At 37.8% G+C, this 19,752-nt stretch overlaps 1 protein-coding gene across 32 annotated transcripts in view; it reads right to left on the reverse strand.

Annotated features, from left to right (window-relative positions):
• The window catches only part of R3HCC1L (R3H domain and coiled-coil containing 1 like), a 105,485-nt gene that overhangs the window by 1,297 nt on the left and 84,436 nt on the right, over nucleotides 1-19,752 (reverse strand). For 28 of the 32 annotated variants that reach the window (XM_055252911.2, XM_063629021.1, XM_063629007.1 and 25 more), the window contains 4 exons: nucleotides 12,210-12,385; nucleotides 9,388-9,458; nucleotides 8,377-8,472; nucleotides 7,735-7,875 (listed from right to left, as the gene is read on the reverse strand). In XM_055252911.2, the coding sequence (XP_055108886.1) occupies nucleotides 7,735-7,875; nucleotides 8,377-8,472; nucleotides 9,388-9,458; nucleotides 12,210-12,385 (484 nt within the window). Of the gene's footprint in view, nucleotides 1-5,042; nucleotides 7,876-8,376; nucleotides 8,473-9,387; nucleotides 9,459-12,209; nucleotides 12,386-19,752 lie in introns of those variants that run through there. The other 4 variants (XM_063628962.1, XM_063628950.1, XM_063628956.1 and 1 more) reach the window with 1 other exon arrangement.

Genomic DNA, 19,752 nt, shown 5'->3' on the forward strand with positions numbered 1-19,752 from the left:
GAGGCAAACCAAATTTCAGTATTTTCAGAGCACTTCCAGGAGCCAGAAATCTTCTGGAATATACAATTACAATATGGAAAACTAAAACTATTTCTAAAAACAAAAAATATACAAATCTGGATAATTCATCTTCAATTTTTAATACAGAAGCTTGGTTCTCCATAACACTTTCACCAAGGTCTGAGAAAATATGGACCATACGACAGCCTGGTGACCCAAGCGCTCCTTTAGGTGCCAAAATACCAGTTCCAATTGCATGGCTAGTCATTTATCTTGACACCATAAAATGGTGATAAGCCTACATCATAGATGGTAAGCCTAAATGCTTCCTTCTTACTGTTCCAAATTGATAATGCCTGTATAAGATTTAGCAAGTCATGAACCAGGGAGATTACAGAAATCGAGATGAATTTAGAATAAACAATTGCTATTCTGATATATCTTTCCTCATCAGCAGAATCCCTTACAACATTCCTATACTGTATTTGACTGTACTTTAAGGGCAAATAAGTTAGTTATGAAGCTGACCGGCACTTGGAAATGTGAGAAAAAGAAATTCACTGCTATTTGGGCACCATCTTGTGGCATTATCTGAATATAGCAGCAAAGTTACAAGAGGCAAAAAACAGTGGTCTGCAAATTGCAAAATGAAGGCTGGTAGAGTGCCCTGGAACTGACGCAGGCTTGAACTGCACTGGGGTTTTCTAGGAGACAGCACAAAGGATAACTGGCTTGTCTAACGGATTCCAGAATTTCTTAGGAAGGCAGCATGGTCTTGATTCTTACAAACGTGGAGAAGTTAGGAGGAGATCTAAAGGCAATGGATGAAAGCAATCAAAATCTGGTTCTACATCCCAAGGAAAAATGAAGAAACCAGAAAAGTAAATTATTAGAACTCCAATTTTTCAATAAGGTGTGAAACTTAAATCATAAGAGTAATATAAGAAGAGATCCAAGAGCAGTAGAAAAATGTAACAGGCCCGTAACACACAATTCCAAAATCAAAACAATTCTGAAAACAAAGTTGTTGCTTTCTTTAAAGCTTGGGGCCAAAATTAATCGATGGAGGCAAATCTAACTTGAAAGGATACGAAGCCATTTATAGTCTTTACACATCCCATTTAGTGTGAATGGTCACACACTCTGCTGCAGAAATATTAATGTGTCTGATTTGGGTGTTATAAGACAGATACCATATTACCTTTCTAAAATCTGGAAAGTTCAGAATTCTGAACCCCCCCCCCCCTTTTTTTTTCGGAAATGGAGTCTCGCTCTGTCACCCAGGGTGGAGTGCAGTGGTGTGATCTTGGCTTACTGCAACTTCCGCCTCCCGGGTTCAAGCGATTCTCATGCCTCAGCCTCCTGAGTAGCTCTTGAGTAACAGGCACATGCCACCATGCCTGGCTAATTTTTTTGTATGTGTAGTAGAGACAGGGTTTTGCCATGCTAGCCAGAATGGTCTTGAACTCCTGAGCTCAGGTAATCTGCCCACCTCAACCTCGCAAAGTGCTGGGATGACAGGTGTGAGCCACTGTGCCCAGCCTGAAACATTTCCTAACACTTTCTAATAAAAGTAAATAGATTTAATGGTAAGCCATATGAAAAAACTAGTAAGAGTAGGAAGACAAATTGAGAAGCACAAAGAAATAGTGAAAATGTGAGGTGTAAATTTAGAAATACAAGAACATGAATAGAGAAATGTAGGTCAGGATAGGAAATAATAATTTATTTATTTTAAAGATGAGGAAACAGAAGCTCAGAGAGCTGAAATGACTTGCCTAAGGTTACACAGCCAGTAAAAGAACTGAATCTGGGACCCAGATGCTTAATTCTTCACCACCACACTTTCTACTATCCTGACATCTGAAAATATCTACAAGGGAAAAAAATATGAAAAAAAATTGTATAAACAGAAAGACAAAGAAACATGTCCCTTTATTAAAGAGAAAGGAAAGCAGATAATAGCTGATAAACTGCATGAAACAAAGCTCCTACTAACTTGACCTCCAACAATTAAAAGAATAAAGAGAAAGCCCAACTGTACACACGAGGGCAAGGAATTAAGAAAAAATAGAAAATTCAGCACAAAATGATTGACCTAAAACATTCACATCGGCTGGCCCTGAAAACTTTCATTCTCCAACATAATAAATCAATCAACAGAAATGACTATATTAAATGAGTTGCCTGCAATCACGGTGCAGTCAAGACTTTACATAAGAGAATGTAAAGCATTGAAGATTGTAAAAGGGCCAGTTTGGCATCATGTTTTAAAAAAAGCAGAGAGAGGATGTAAATTAAAGACTTTCAAAATTTACTTCTAGATCTATGAAAAATAATCACAAAATCTACTGTAGCCACCTACAGAACAATAGACAACATGCTTTGTGAAGAACACGTCTGGTCAAACGAATCTTATTCCCTTCTTTTATAGAGTGACAGACGTAGTAGATCAAGGAGAAGTAATCTAAATAACCTCTTAATTTTAGCAAGGTTTTAGATTTTAAGTTTACCAAATATTTATATAATCATAATATATGGAAAAATACAGTCTGAATCCCATAAGGGGCATTTAACTCTAGAGAGTGGAATAATTATCAATGTATTAAGTGTTACCACAGGAACCATGTACTATTTATTTTAGCAACAGCTGGTGACCTGGTCAGTTAGTTAGTCCTAGGTTAACATTTTCATCTCTGATCTAGGCAAAGGTAGTAGGTTTATTAAACAGCAACCGACACCAAAAAATGAGTAAATGCTACATCACAAAAAAAAGTCACATTAAAACGAAAAAAAAATGTGGTTAGAAATGAACTTCAGACATCAGGGGAGAAAAGACACCAAGAAAATACCCTAAGACCTAGATTATGAATCAGCAATGCCGCACTGCCCTTTAAGGCAGAATAATGGAAAGTCTAAAAAAAGGTTTTCAGAAGGTATCAACTGTGATTAAATTTATTACTCTTATAGAGATGGTTTGAAGTTCTCTGTGATTTAATTAATCAAACTAGGTGAGCGGACTACTGTTTACTTACTTTGCCTTTCAGGCCTGTGACCCAAAAGATGGCCTTTCAGAACCAGCCAATTAATCACCTACTTTCAAGAATAAAATGAAAATAAATTAAAATAAAATTGTAGCAGGCTTTGAAAATGAGAAGATAGCTTATTCTGAGAGGTAATGATATCTAAGTCCAGTTTTAGGTGGGAATCGAATATCTGGATGACTGGAACATGGGAAAATTTTATATACATTCCTGAGTTTGGTCTTTATTTTGTTTTCTATTTTTTTGAGATGGAGTCTTGCTCTGTTGCCTAGGCTGGAGTGCAGTGGCACAATCTCGGCTCACTGCAACCTCCACCTCTCAGGTTCAAGCAATTCTCCTGCCTCAGCCTCCTGAGTAGCTGGGACTACAGATGTGCGCCACCATGCCCGGCTAATTTTTCTATTTTTAGTAGAGATAGTGTTTCACCATGTTGGCCAGGCTGGACTCAAACTCCTGACCTCAGATGATCCACCCACCTCAGCATCCCAAAATGCTGGGATTACAGGAGTGAGCCACCGTGCCCGGCCCTGAGTTTGATCTTTAAAATGTGGTTTTAGGCTGGGCACAGTGGCTCAGGTCTGTAATTCCAGCACTTTGGGAGGCCGAGGCAGGAGATCACTTGAGTCCAAGAGTTTGAGACTAGCCTAGGCAACATAGAGAGACCCACCACTACAAAAAGGAAAAAATTAGCCAGCATGGTGGCACATGCCTGTAGTCCCAGCTACTCAGGAGGCTGAGGTGGAAGGATTGCTTATGCCTGGGACGTTGAGGCTGCAGAGAGCTGTGATCATGCCACTGCACTCCAGCCTGGGTGACAAAGTGAGATCCTGTCTCAATAAATAAATAAACAATCAAAGTAGAGTGAAAAATATAGCAGAAAAGTACTTAAAACTCAAAATCACAAATTCAAAATTCTTAATTAGGAAGGTTTCACATTCTGGGTTTTATAAAGCAAAACATGGAGGAATTAGCATTCAGAGTAGAGTCAAGATTTACAAAGAAAAATTAGAGTAACCAATGTCATTCATGTATTTGGTCAATGAACATGTACTGAGTATCTTTTTATGTACCAGGCACTGTTGCCAGACAGCAGAACTCTTCAAGCGGGAGAAAGAAAGGCTGGGAGATTATTTTACCATATTATAACAGGATTATATATATAGATTTCAATTCCCATGCTAATTCTGATCAACTGGCAATGGTCATGTCAAAACTCACCAAGAAAGAATGTCATGACTGATTTAACAATATCTGCCATTTGTAATGGATGGAGAGTAGCAGTATATAATACATATTTGTCATTACAAGCTCATATTATAATGAACATTAAATTCTTAACAGTCATATCAATAATCACATCGTGAATTTGTAAAGCACTTTTCCAAACATTTTTACGTATGTTAACTTATTCTGTGCTCAAAAAATTCTCCATGATTAGGTAGGCTGAGGAGTACTTGCACTTTGCTGGAAACCAGGGAGCACAGAGAGGTATAACTGACTTGCCCATGGCCACACAGCTAGTTAATGGCAAAAGCTCTATTAGAGTCCAGATTTCCTCATTTCTAAACGATCTGCCCCTAATCTTTAAAGTTGTTAGAACAAAATGGTATGCAGATATTCTCTATTTCTACTAAGGAAAAAACAAGAAGACACTGGTTTAAACTATCACGCAGATTTAAGTTAGACCTAAGGAAGATTTTTCTGACAGTGAAAAGCTGCTAGGCCGGGCGCGGTGGCTCACGCTTGTAATCCCAGCACTTTGGGAGGCCGAGGCGGGCGGATCACAAGGTCAGGAGATCGAGACCACGGTGAAACCCCGTCTCTACTAAAAAATACAAAAAATTAGCCGGGCGTGGTGGCGGGCGCCTGTAGTCCCAGCTACTCGGAGAGGCTGAGGCAGGAGAATGGCGTGAACCCGGGAGGCGGAGCTTGCAGTGAGCCGAGATTGCGCCACTGCACTCCAGCCTGGGTGAAAGAGCAAGACTCCGTCTCAAAAAAAAAAGAAAAGCTGCTAACCATTGGTACAGATAACAAAGAAGCTTGTCATATTTTGTTCCTGGAGACTTTAAAAAATGTTTTATGTAAGTATTTTTTTTCTGGGAAAAAATGTCAATAACCCCAAAAGTCCTTTAAGAGGGATTACAGTATTACAAAAGAAGCATGGGTTTTAATCAGCAGTACCTAGATTCAGATGCCTTCTCTTTCAGTTTACCAGCTGGGTGACCTTAGGCCAGTTACTTAACTTCTCTGGGTCAGCTCTAAACTCAAGATGGTATCACTGGTCACAGAGTTATCATAATGCAATATCATCATAACCTGTAAGTTATGATGGAGTTTCCTTCCTGTCCTTTTAATCAACAAAAACCATTTATGGTTTTTAATCTTAAAATCTTCAGAACTGAAGTGAGAGGAAAAACAACTGCTTAAAATACCTAAAAGAGGAACATATTTTCTTCCCTACTCAAGGCAGATTATCTCCACTAGACTGTAAGGCTTAAGGAGAGGAACAAAATCTTGCCATCTTTCTAATTCTCCTAAACAGGGAACACAATGATCTGCACAGGGCAGGTGCTCAGTGAATGCCAAATGGAGCTAACAGATGACTACAGGAATTTTAAAATAAAAACAGTAATGACAAAAATATGCACTGAAATCTGTGCTGGATTCACCATATAATATTTCTATTATTACTAACAAAAACAGCAGCAGCTAACACTTACCATATAATTCATTATAGGCCTATAGAAACAGGAGCAAGAGAGTCCCTATGGTTTTTTGAAGATGACTAATTATCCTTCATGGATTAACTCGCTTGAGTTCCGTTTAAGGATGAGAAAACAGAGGCCCCCAGAAAGTAAGTAAGTTACTTACCTACCCTCTCAAGGTCACACAGACAGTAAATGGCAGACCTAAGATGTGGACCCAGGAAGTGAGATTCCAGAGTCTAATACCTAAAACAGTAAAGTTTCCACCGAAAAAAAATATTTAAAGCCTGGGCTCCATGCAGGCAAGCATATAAGTATCTGCCCAACACAGAAAGATGCCAGAAAGAGATATATCAGGAAATTTTCCAGATGCATTTCCTCAGATAACAAAGAATGGTAGCACGCTGGAGCATAATAAAGAGTCCTCATAATCCATACAGCCTCAGCACCAATAGGTAGGAGGAACTTATCACGGTGGGTCTCTATTCACAAATAAAGGCCTTCTTTAGAAAAGCAATAGGGTACCCACTTAGTCAACAGAATCATTTTTAATTGCATCACTGAAATGTCCTTTGTATAGCCAGACATTTAAAACAAATACTTCATGTGGAGCCACATGCTGATACGCCTAGAGAAAGAAAAGGGAATACTCAAGATGATGTCCACGCAAAACCACTGCTGCAGGATCTGTAGAGATATAGGTGATATACACCCACAAAGAAGCATGATAACATGGCAAAGGGAGTCATATCCCCTTTTATAGATACCACTGTTATCACACAGAAATCATTTTCTTCAGAGACAACCAATTAACAAAGGGTTAAGGACACTGTACATTCATCTTTAATCTAGTTCTGTTATTGCCATCTATAAAAACCCAAGGAATCTGGTTATGTTTCTATAGTCTGTAGGGCCTTTGAGTAAACAATGACCGGAAAACATCAAAACTGCCCATTATAATCATTCAGGTTTCAAAAATTAGTTGCGTTCAACTCTGAAACTCTAGCACCTGCCATGACACACTCTGTCACTGGTTATCTGGCCAGTGCAGCTGAGAGTCCACAAGCTGCCTGCTATCACCAAAGCAGAGAGGACAGGAAGTATTAATGGCCTTGTTAGACCAGCAATAAACAAGGAGTTTGAAACTTCAATTCGTTTAATGGAAAAATGAAGTTACTTTTCGGTAAGTGGAATTTTCAGAATAAATTGCCTTCATAGATTCCAGGGATTGTGGGCTAAGGCAATGAGACTGTCTAAAGCCTGAAGGTTGATAAAAAGTACTTAAGCGCCACACCAGAGTCCCAAGCCTTTACATACAATTCAACAGCCTGTAGAGGAGAGAGAGAGAGATTTTAACTTCAACTCCAAACTGTAAGAAAGAAAAACTCTGCTTGTGGATCAGGGGAAATATTTTTCTGAGAACTCCTGGATACTGGAAAATAATCAGAAGACAGGTAAATCTAGATGTACTCTAATGGAGCCACTCGGGACGGTCTTAAAAAGACAAAAAAACCTCCTACAGTTGTTATCATCAATGTCAGTTGCTGGCTTTTCTTAAATTTGTCTTCTACCTCAGATCTAAACCATTTGATAACATGAGGGCAATATCATGGCAATTGTGGCCCAGTAAAACCATAGCAAATGTTTTCTGCCTAGGACACTACCTGTTTTCACAGGAAAATTTTTCTCAGAGAAAAACTGTAGGAAAAGCCATGGATGAGCTGAGAAGACCAAACCTATCTCTTGGAAAACAACAGTAGGAGCGTGGATTAGAATGTCTTGGTGTGTGAAACAGGCAGACAAATCCTGAAACGTCTTTTCCTGGACGTAAGGCATGAAAATTTCTATACACTTAGGAGGCTTCTAGGAAACAGAAATGACAAAAATGGAATGGGCTTCATTCTTTTTTTTTTTTTTTTTAAACACATGCCTTACAGTGAGCTCTAAAGGGCCTAGAGAAGAACACCACCATCCTTTCAGCTCACCTCTGGCTTCTTGCAGTTTCTTGAGCTCTGCTTCTCGTTCGGTTTTGCTCTGCTTACTTCGAACCCCAAGGGCACTGATGACTAACCTTCTGGCTAGGACTGCTGAAGTCTCAGGACGCTCCTTTGCTGGCTGGAGGAACTCTGAATGGAAGAAAGGAAGGGAGTAGGAGGGAGTCAAGAAGAGAGAGCACTCCAGCTTCAAGTGATTTAACTCAGTAATTAACATACAAAATAGACTAACAAGGGCTGCATCAGCAGTAATTAATACAAGTCTGATAGATGATGATCAGAGGAAATTAACATGGCAAAGCACAAACAACCCTGGCTTCATTATCTGCATTAACACAGTATCTTACAGTGACTCTATCAGGCAGCTAAACACAGGTAAACTAAGTCGGGATGTCATCAGAAACTGGTTGCTGCATTGCCTGCAGTTAGTTCTCACACTCTCCAAGTGGCTGCTCAGATGCCATATTTCCAACATGGTCATTTCCCTTTTATTTATTTTTTCTTAAAAACATACTTCTTTTAACACTAAAAATAAAAGTGATATGTCTTTAGATGTCTGGATGCTATAACACTTCTGGAAAGAAAAATAATACCACCATCAGCAAGAAAAAAACCCAGAGATTATAGACTCACCAGCATAAGCTCTAGCTTTGGCCTTGGCTGCTCTTGTGGCCTGTGACAAGGGACGAATCTTCACCATGGTGTGTTTAATACCCAACGCATCACGAGCTGCAAAGAGGAATAAAAGGAAGCAGAAGACATGAAGTAGAGTGATGCAAAGGAAAAACTAGGGATAGCTCTTAGTATTTCCTAGATGTTATGCTTTTTTTTTCAAAGCAAGCAAAAGAGACAGATCTAAGGATCAACGTGGCAGTAATTATTTTAGATCAGGTATCAGCAAACTAGGGCTCCGTGACCAAATCCAGCCAACCACCTGTTTTTATATTTATTTACAAAGTAATTTTATTATTTTACTGAAGCAGAGCCATGCCCATTTGTTTTGTATATTGTCTATGGCTGCTTTCTTGCTCCAACAGCAGAGTTAAGTAGTGACAGAGACCTGATGCTCCACAAAGCCTAAAATATTGTATTTACTGTTTGGCCCTTTATAGAATAATTTTGCAGATCCATATTCTAGGTGGTTCAGATAGGAACTAACATTTCAATATCTCTATTCTCTTTGAATGCCTCTGCATCAGATCTATCATGAGGCCAATGATATATGTAAAAAGGCCCAATCATATATTCAGAGAGTATGTATTATAATTTCTCACTAGATAGGTTAAAGGGCTAATTAAATTCACTTGTCTAGGATGGAAAAAAAAAAAATCACCAGTATTGTAAGAGTTAGCCCCATTGGATTCTTCAATCTCTACCTTAATCTGTTTACGTACTATCATGACAGACAGTTATGTGTACAAATAACCTTGGAAGGTGTTGACTCTATCTCTCCAAATACCACTGGACTAAGGTGAAAGGGGAGAATGGGTACCAAAGTACCTTACCTCAAAAAAACCACTAACTGCCCTATTACCTACACTGGCTGAATAAGATGCCAACTTGCTCAAATAGAAGGGAAATAGAAAAAGTAGCATGAGAAAATGAACAATAAGAAAGGAAGATTGAAAGCCACTGGGTGAATACCTGTAATTGGACTGGAGAATACTCCTAGGGCATGTGTATCATCCACCCATTTAATATCAAATCCTTTCTTTCTGCAACACAAAAAAAACGATTTTATTTCCTAAAATAAAATTTACTTTTATGAAACATCTCACAAATAGAATCTCATAAAGCATTTCACAAGATAGAAACACTCAACGAGTGCACAGGTAGAATGGGGATAATGACACAAAAAAACAGCTTGGAGGACAGAAGAAGCCATTGAATTTTAAAAGCAATAATACCATCATAAAGAACTACCCAGGAGTATTTTACGTTCTCAGCCATTTTATAGACATCAACTAATTAATCCTCAGAAGTCCCTTGGGGATGTAAAGTATTTAATGCACTATTTACAAGAGATGTTCTTATGGGCAGGGAATGAGAAGAAATAGAAAGAGGAAGCAGAGCAGGGGTAGAATATAAGAGGAGTAGGTAGACAGGGAAGGTCACCTGGATTTAATGCAAATGTAAACTCTGTCCTTGAGGACAGAGACAGAAAGAGAAGAGAATGGGGTAGGGGAGATTATACTGCAAGATGTCATTCAATTTTTTTTAAAAAGTCAAGTAATGGGGAAAAAAGGGGGCAACTATAATCAGAGAGGCTGATCTATTCTTCACTTGTTGCAGAAGGGAGGTTAAAAAATAAGAAAAAATTGGAAAGAATTATGTGGCAAAGTCAGAAAAATTCAGGATGAAAGAAATCATGATAAGAGAAATATCAGACCAGATTAGAAAGCATCAAAAGAATGAACATTTAAGTACTAGAAAAACACTTTTATTTTAGAGAAGAGCTACCTAGTGGGCACAAGGAATGTCAGGATGATGACATACAATTATATTTTTCAGCTAAGAGCTTAAAAATGCTCATGGACTCAGGGTTCTGCCACCTTGAGACCTTGGGCAAGTTTAACCTCTCTTGAAGCTAGGTCGGCTCATCTGTAAAAATGAGCAAAGTATGTTCCCCACAGAGTTGTTGTGAAAATGGAAATGAGATAGTCCATGACAAGGCAAAGAAGATGGTGTTGAGCACTTCATGGGCATCTAATAAATTAATGCTGTTCATTACTTTTATTATTAATAGCAATGTTCATCAATATTAATATTTTCATTTTTATAAATCACAGATGGGTTCTAGAAGGCCTTTTATACTTCAAAATTTCATAATCCTTTAAAATTTTTCTCTTTGGGGAATGTTTTTGAATTTGACAGAAACATGGTCTTGCAGGTGAGATTATCAAGAAACAAAGCAAAAGGAAATAGTTTGTAAGAGTTAACTGATCTTCAGGAAATTCTAGACATCAATAAAATGATCCTTAGTTTTAAGAATCATCATTATTTATGACAGTCTAAGGTAGTTCTACAGGATTTGATCCCTTTGACAGCTTTTAAAAAATCTATTATGAATTTTATGTTGAACAGGTTCTGATACTAGATTTTAACCTAATTCTAATAAGTAAGACTGCCCTACACACTATACATTTAAAGTTTATGGCAGAGATTAACTGTCATCCAGGATCCATTCACCCTTTCTTTCTGTTAGTTATAGAACTGATGCTCCCCTCTGAATTAAGTTTAACTGATTAAACAAGTACATGGCTGCTAGTTTTGCCTGTTCTAGAACTTCATATGAAAACAGAACACTTGTTTTTATAAATAAAGTTTTAGTTTATAGCCATGCTCATTTATGTATTGTTTTTGCTTGCTTCTGTTTAACAATGGCAGAGTTGTCTAAAATATTTACTTATCCTTTAAGAAAAAGTTAAGGGCTATACCCTGACTTATATAGAATCTTACACATTCAAGGTGAATTTTACATTTAAATTTGTTATATCATACTACAGACCTAGTTCATTTTAAATATCAGGACTGAAACATTAAAGTATAATTCTTCTTGATACTGACTTTCTTCCAGACCCTGAAAATCTTCTTAATAACTTTCTTTCTGGATTATCATCTCTTTATTCCTGAAGCTTATTTTTTTCTTATAAGCTAAATATACAGAGGTATATACTTCTAACTCTTTTAACTTCTCCTATGTAAGTATCAGCTGTACACATACCAAGGGTTAGTGCAAGTGTTCTCAAACCCACATATATCAGTGTGAGTTGATACTTTCACCATGGAATTAAATAAAATTAAACCAATGAAACAGGAGCAGAGCGTAAAAAAGAAGAGTTATTTTGTCTATAAAAACTTAGTTGAGGCCAGGCGTGGTAACTCACACTTGTAATCCCAGCACTTTGGGAGGCTGAAGTAGGCAGATGGCTTAAGTGCAGGAATTTGAGACTAACCTGGGCAACATGGTGAAACCCTGTCTCTACAAAAAAAATACAAAAATTAGCCAGGCATGGTGACACACACCTGTGGTCCCAGCTACTTGGGAGGCTAAGCTGGGAGGATTGCTTGAGCCCAGGAAGTCGAGGCTGCAGTGACCCCAAAAGAAGAAAGAAAAAGATGGGACAAGTAAACACATAAAGATGGCAGGCAATCTGACAATACATCCAAATATATCAACAATTACAATATATATTAATGGACTAAATGCACCATGAAGTCATCACTGATGACAGTCTTCTTAAATGCTAAAACGGGGGCTAGAAAGGCTACCTGACATTTTTAAGGAACTTAGAACAGTAGTTTAATATAGAAAATTTCTACTGGACCTGGAAAAGACAATAAACCACCTGATACTAAAATATGAAAAACAGGGGATATGAAAAACAAGAAATGATTTCTCAGAAAACATTTTTTAAAGACTTCATCTCACCCTCCCTAACATCCACAATCATTTGCATACTCACTGATAACTGCAGAAAACCCGTAGAAGGTCTTCAGTACGAAATTCTTGGGGAAAGTCATAAATTTCAATGACATGTGGGAATTCACAATCACTGAGGTCAATATCGGGAACTTCATGGTTGTAGTAATCAAATCTAGGTTCCTGGATGCTCTCTCTGCTCTTCATATTCCCTGATAACTAGAAAGTAAGAAGCATGTTAAGTACCAGTTACATTAAATCTGGCTATTGTAAAATATATTCCTATATATAAACAATCCTCCTCCCTTTCTCTACATGTTCCCATTCCTCAACCTTTGGCATAGTCTCTGTATTAATTCTATTCACAGATACAATAATGATCAGGTGCTTATCACCCAATTTATACTATACATATGGAACAGTTGAAAAAGTGTTGAAATTCCAGCAGATAGGCAATGCATGAAACTCAACTTGCATCTCTAACCAGCACATGAGAAAACACAGACTGAATACTGTTGTGAGTTATAAATGGCACATCTTGGAAATTGACACTCAGATAATAGCTGAAGAGATTAATTAATAATATTTGTTTTAATTGAGCTTACTGACCAGGCTCATAGTTTCTTTTCTGTAAGTGAACAAAAATGAAGAAAAGTTTTCAAAGAAAATTCAAAAAAACTTTTTTACTTCACTTTTTGTTGAATGTATTAAAGGGTGAGGAGACAGCTTACAACGGCATTTGTTAAGACAAATTAAGTGGTACAAGTAGTTATACTTAATATCCTTAGCATGAGACCTACCTTAAGGAATGTGCATATAGCAGGCTAGTGAAGGAATTAATAAAAGAGGTAACAAATTAAAATTCTACCGTCCTATAAAAAAAGCTGAACTTCACACTGGAAGCAAAAGAAAGAAAACGGGAAAGTGGAAAGTGGCAGCAAAGCCATGACAGTCATTCTGTCATTCACCTGTTATAAAACCTAGACACTGCTTGTGTAGAGGGAAATTTATAGCACTAAATGCCCACAAGAGAAAGCAGGAAAGATCTAAAATTGACACCCTAACATCACAATTAAAAGAACTAGAGAAGCAAGAGCAAACACATTCAAAAGCTAGCACCAGGCAAGAAATAACTAAGATCAGAGCAGAACTCAAAGAGATAGAGACACAAAAAAAACCTTCAAAAAAAATCAATGAATCCAGGAGCTGGTTTTCTGAAAAGATCAACAAAATTGATAGACCACTAGCAAGACTAATAAAGAAGAAGAGAGAGAAGAATCAAATAGACGCAATAAAAAATGATAAAGGGGATATCACCACCGATCCCACAGAAATACAAACTACCATCAGAGAATACTATAAACACCTCTACGCAAATAAACTAGAAAATCTAGAAGAAATGGATGAATTCCTCAACACATACACTCCCCAAGACTAAACCAGGAAGAAGCTGAATCCCTGAATAGACCAATAACAGGCTCTGAAATTTAGGCAATAATTAATAGCTTACCAACCAAAAAAAGTCCAGGACCAGATGGATTCACAGCTGAATTCTACCAGAGGTACAAGGAGAAGCTGGTACCATTCCTTCTGAAACTATTCCAATCAATAGAAAAAGAGGGAATCCTCCCTAACTCATTTTATGAGGCCAGCATCATCCTGATACCAAAGCCTGGCAGAGACACAACAAAAAAGAGAATTTTAGACCAATATCCCTGATGAACATCAACGCAAAAATCCTCAGTAAAATACTGGCAGACCGAATCCAGCAGCACATCAAAAAGCTTATCCACCATGATCAAGTGGGCTTCATCCCTGGGATGCAAGGCTGGTTCAACATACACAAATCAATAAATGTAATCCAGCATATAAACAGAACCAACAGCAAAAACTACATGATTATCAACAGATGCAGAAAAGGCCTTTGACAAAATTCAACAGCCCTTCAGGCTAAAAACTCTTAATAAATTAGGTATTGATGGTACGTATCTCAAAATAATAAGAGCTATCTATGACAAACCCATAGCCAATATCATACTGAATGGGCAAAAACTGGAAGCATTACCTTTGAAAACTGGCACAAGACAGGGATGCCCTCTCTTACCACTCCTATTCAACATAGTGTTGGAAGTTCTGGCTAGGGCAATCAGGCAGGAGAAAGAAATAAAGGGTATTCAATTAGGAAAAGAGGAAGTCAAATTGTCCCTGTTTGCAGATGACATGATTGTATATCTAGAAAACCCCATCGTCTCAGCCCAAAATCTCCTTAAGCTGATAGGCAACTTCAACAAAATCTCAGGATACAAAATCAATGTGCAAAAATCACAAGCATTCTTATACACCAATAACAGACAAACAGAGAGCCAAATCATGAGTGAACTCCCATTCACAATTGCTTCAAAGAGAATAAAATACCTAGGAACCCAACTTATAAGGGATGTGAAGGACCTCTTCAAGGAGAACTATAAACCAGTGCTCAACGAAATAAAAGAGGATACAAACAAATGGAAGAACATTCCATGCTCATGGATAGGAAGAATCAATATCGTGAAAATGGCCATACTGCCCCATCAAGCTACCGATGACTTTCTTCACAGAATTGGAAAAAACTACTTTAAAGTTCATATGGAACCAAAAAAGAGCCCACATCACCAAGTCAATCCTAAGCCAAAAGAACAAAGCTGGAGGCATCACACTACCTGACTTCAAACTATACTACAAGGCTACAGTAACCAGCATGGTACTGGTACCAAAACAGAGATATAGACCAATGGAACAGAACAGAGGCCTCAGAAATAATACCACACATCTACAATTATCTGATCTTTGACAAACCTGACAAAAACAAGCAATGGGGAAAGGATTCCCTATTTAATAAATGGTGCTGGGAAAACTGGCTAGCCATATGTAGAAAGCTGAAACTGGATCCCTTCCTTACACCTTATACAAAAATTAATTCAAGATGGATTAAAGACTTAAATGTTAGACCTAAAACCATAAAAACCCTAGAAGAAAACCTAGGCAATACCATTCAGGACACAGGCATGGGCAAGGACTTCATGTCTAAAACACCAAAAGCAATGGCAACAAAAGCCAAAATTGACAAATGGGATCCAATTAAACTAAAGAGCTTCTGCACAGCAAAAGAAACTACCATCAGAGTGAACAGGCAACCTACAGAATGGGAGAAAATTTTTGCAATCTACTCATTTGACAAAGGGCTAATATCCAGCATCTACAAAGAACTGAAACAAATTTACAAGAAAAAAAAAACAACCCCATCAAAAAGTGGACAAAGGATATGAACAGACACTTCTCAAAAGAAGACATTTATGCAGCCAAAAAACACATGAAAAAATGCTCATCATCACTGGCCATCGGAGAAACGCAAATCAAAACCACAATGAGATACCATCTCACACCAGTTAGAATGGCAATCATTAAAAAGTCAGGAAACAACAGGTGCTGGAGAGGATGTGGAGAAATAGGAACACTTTTACACTGTTGGTGGGACTGTAAACTGGTTCAACCATTGTGGAAGACAGTGTGGCAATTCCTCAGGGATCTAGAACTAGAAATACCATTTGACCCAGCCATCCCATTACTGGGTATATACCCAAAGGATTATAAATCATGCTGCTACAAAGACACATGCACACATATGTTTATTGCAGCTCTATTCATAGCAAAGACTTGGGACCAACCCAAATGTCCAATAATGACAGACTGGATTAAGAAAATGTGGCACATACACACCATGGCATACTATGCAGCCATAAAAAAGGATGAGTTCATGTCCTTTGTAGGGACATGGATGAAGCTGGAAACCATCATTCTCAGCAAACTATCACAAGGACAAAAAACCAAACATCGCATGTTCTCACTCATAGGTGGGAACTGAACAATGAGAACACTTGGACACAGGAAGGGGGACATCACACACTGGGGCCTGTTGTGGGGTGGGGGGAGGAGGAGGGATAGCATTAGGAGATATACCTAATGTAAATGACGAGTTAATGGGTGCGGCACACCAACATGGCACATGTATACATACATAACAAACCTGCACGTTGTACACATGTACCCTAGAACTTAAAGTATAATTTAAAAAAAAAAACAAAACCTAGACACTGCTGATGACCCAAAGCCACCAGATCCTTAGATAATTTTTTTTTTCTCTCTTTCTCTCTGTTAATCAAAAGTTCAACCAGGTCCCTTCAAGCTTTCTCTGGTTTTAATACTGTGCCTCTTTTCCCATCAAATGAGGAAAATAAGAACTTGCAATGCCAGGAATATATATCTCCTTTCCTTGGAGAAGTTGAAAAATGGATTCAAGAGTTTTATTGGGAGAAGAAGGAAGGTGATTTGGACAATATCAATAAAAATTATTATTTATTCCTGTGCCTCCAGTTCCTTTTCTCTACTAAGCCTCAGTTTTACATGTAAAACATGGGAATAATAACAGTACCTATACTTCATAGATAAGTGCATGGACTAAAGGAGATGATATGGTAAGTGCTTAGCATACTGCTTGGCACATAAGTATTCAGTAAATTCAACCCACTTTAAACAAATTTTAACCAAGTGCTAAGTCTGTTACATGCCAAACACCATATTAGTTCCACTCTGCTTAGGATGTAGAAAGCAGAAGAGAATGTTCTTCCCACTGTAACAAGAGAAAAGACCAGCTGATCTATAAAATCATAACTTTTCTTGAGTTTACAAGATAACAAGGGAAACTGCTTATCTTAAAATCCATACAATGACAAGTCTCTCCCAAAGAGAAACAGAATACATAAACTGTTTTGCCTTTGGCAGACCACTGGGGGAAGTAACCACCACATAAGTGGGCAAGAAGATATCAGCTAAATTTTAATAAATTCTTAAACGTTTAGAGTAGATTAGTGTTAACAGTTTGGAATAACTCAGAGGCCAGGGACAAAAGGAATCTGCAATAACTGGCAAGTCAATCCTTATGCCAGTGCCACACTGTTTTGGTTACTGTAGCTTTATAGTACTCTTTGAAATCAAGAAGCTTACTAGAAAGCCTGAGTCCTCCAACTTTGTTCTTTTCAAAATCACTTTTGATTATTTAGGGCACTTTGCATTTCCAGAGAATTTGAGGATCTGCTTGTCAATTTCTGCAAAAAATTTTCCGCCAACCAGGCAGCTGGGATTGCACTGAATATGTAAATCAACTTAGGAAATATCTGAACAATATTAAGTTCTCCAGTAGATAAACATGGGATGTCTTTCCATTTCTCTAAGTCCTTAATTTCTTCCAACAATGTTTTATAGTTTTCGGAGTATAAGTTTCATACCTCTTTGTTAAATGTATTCCTAAATGTTTTATTCTTTTTGAGGTTATTGTAAAATTGTTTTCTTCATTTTCTGCACTGACTTTGAGTTACTTTGCAAAACCCAAACAAAACAAGGAACTGCATGTTTGTACATTTATAAATTGGGGCTAAATAATACACTGTCAAAGATACAATGCAAATCACGAAACATCTTAGAAATATAAATCCTAAGAAATGTTATAGGCCAGGCGTGGTGGCACAGACCTGTAATCCCAGCACTTTGGGAGGCCCAGGCAGGCAAACTGCTTGAGTTCAAGACCAGCCTGGGCAACATGGCAAAACCCTGCCTCTACAAAAAATACAAAACATTAGCTGGGCATGGTGGCACACACCTGTAATCCCAGCTACTCGGGGTGGGAGTGCTGAGGCCAGAGGATAGCTTGAGTCTGGGAGGTCAAGGCTGCAGTGAGCCAAGACTGTGCCACTACACTCCAACCTGGGTTACCGAGCAAGACTTTGTACCAAAAAAAAAAAAAAAAGTTATAAAAAGGAAGGAAATGACAGGATAGTCTGGCAAGAAAGTTTGATTATGCTCCTTTGCTCTAACCTAGTCAGCAAAGCTAAACTTGTACACTTATATCTCATTTCCAAGGTACCTATTAAACATTTGGCTTCTGACACTGATTAAAAACAGTGTTAATAATAGCAAAAAACGTAATTCTTATTCTACATTTCATGAAACAAACAAAGGCTATGAGTTACATACTTCTGATCAGTTCTTCCTGTATCACTCAGAATCCACTATCATCAGAGATTCCTAACTTTTCCTAGAAGAGGAAGAACTTCATTTCCCCCAGGGTACTGATATTGTTGGGATCAACTTACATTTCCCCAGTAACACATTTTTTTTGTGGAGGTAGGGTATCATACTGTTAATGGAACTTTCTTTCCTAAGAATCTCAGCAAAACATGCAAGAGAACTTGACAAAAAGAAGGAGAGGATTTGTGGCATAAAAGGGAGAAAGTGTCAAAGAGAGGATAATATGGGATGAAGATGGAAGTGAGGCAAAGAAAGGCTGTGAAGAGGGATGGGGAGGTAGGACCACTGACACTGAGCGATGAGACATAGCAGTATGGGAAGCTTTAAGAAAAAGCTCTACAATCTGATGTACTGATTATGTACTTTTGCAGTAGGCCTGGACTATCCAATACAGTAAGCTGCCTGTCACATGTGGCTAAGTAAAATGTGGCTAGTTCAAATTGAGATATGCTGTAAGTATAAAATATCCCACAGATTTCACGACTTAATACAAAAAAAAGTCATTAATAATTTTTTATACCGATTACATGTTGAAATGATATTTTGAACATATTAGGTTAAAATATATTATTAATTTTACCTGTTATTACTTTTCTAATATGGCTACTAGAAAATTCAAAACCATACATGTGGTTCACATTTGTGACTTGCATTGTATTTCTACTGTAGACAACAGAAACATTTACCTTAAGAATCACATGTATTTGGGCAATCCCTCCTATAAAGTCAATATGAAACCTTCATAATATTTTTTATTAGGGCTAAGAATGTCTGATAGAGCAAAAACAGAGGGTAGAGGTTTAGAATTTCATTCATTCTGATCTATCTATTATAGACCAAGGGAAAGTTTACAAATGATTCAGAGAAAATAATTTTGAGTTATGAATCACAAATATTTTTAGGATCTTAAATAGTGGTCTGTGTTGCTATTTATAAAGCATAAATGATATGTGAGTATTCCTTCATATGCACAACTAGCTTCCACAAAACCATTCAACTAAATTAAAATTAACTTCCTGAAATAGAGGGTTTGAAGACACTTAGGGACTAGCAGTCTGGTCTTGAAAACAAGTCTATAAACTATTACCCAACTAGTAATGATGTTATTGCCCTGATGCCTATTTGCAGAGGGATAAAAGGATAGGGGAAAGAGCACAAGATCAACAAGGCATGCATCATTGAGTTTTTATTTTTTGTTTTCTGTTTATTTAATACTTAGTTCTTCAATATATAAAAGGAAAAAACAAGAAATTCTGAAATCACATGCCAATTATTCCCTACAGACAAGAAAAAAAAATATGCTACATTATGCCCCTCCTGGCTCCTGCCACTGGCACCCACACGCACCATGAGGGGAACCTGAAAGCAGACCTGCCCACCTGTGACTCGTGTATACCTTCCTGGGGCCTAAGGATGAGCCTACACAGCTTTCTGCTGCTACAACAACGAGTGGCACCCAAGCACGC

This window comes from Symphalangus syndactylus, chromosome 2, assembly GCF_028878055.3.
Source record: "Symphalangus syndactylus isolate Jambi chromosome 2, NHGRI_mSymSyn1-v2.1_pri, whole genome shotgun sequence".
NCBI classification, from domain to species: Eukaryota; Metazoa; Chordata; class Mammalia; order Primates; family Hylobatidae; genus Symphalangus; species Symphalangus syndactylus.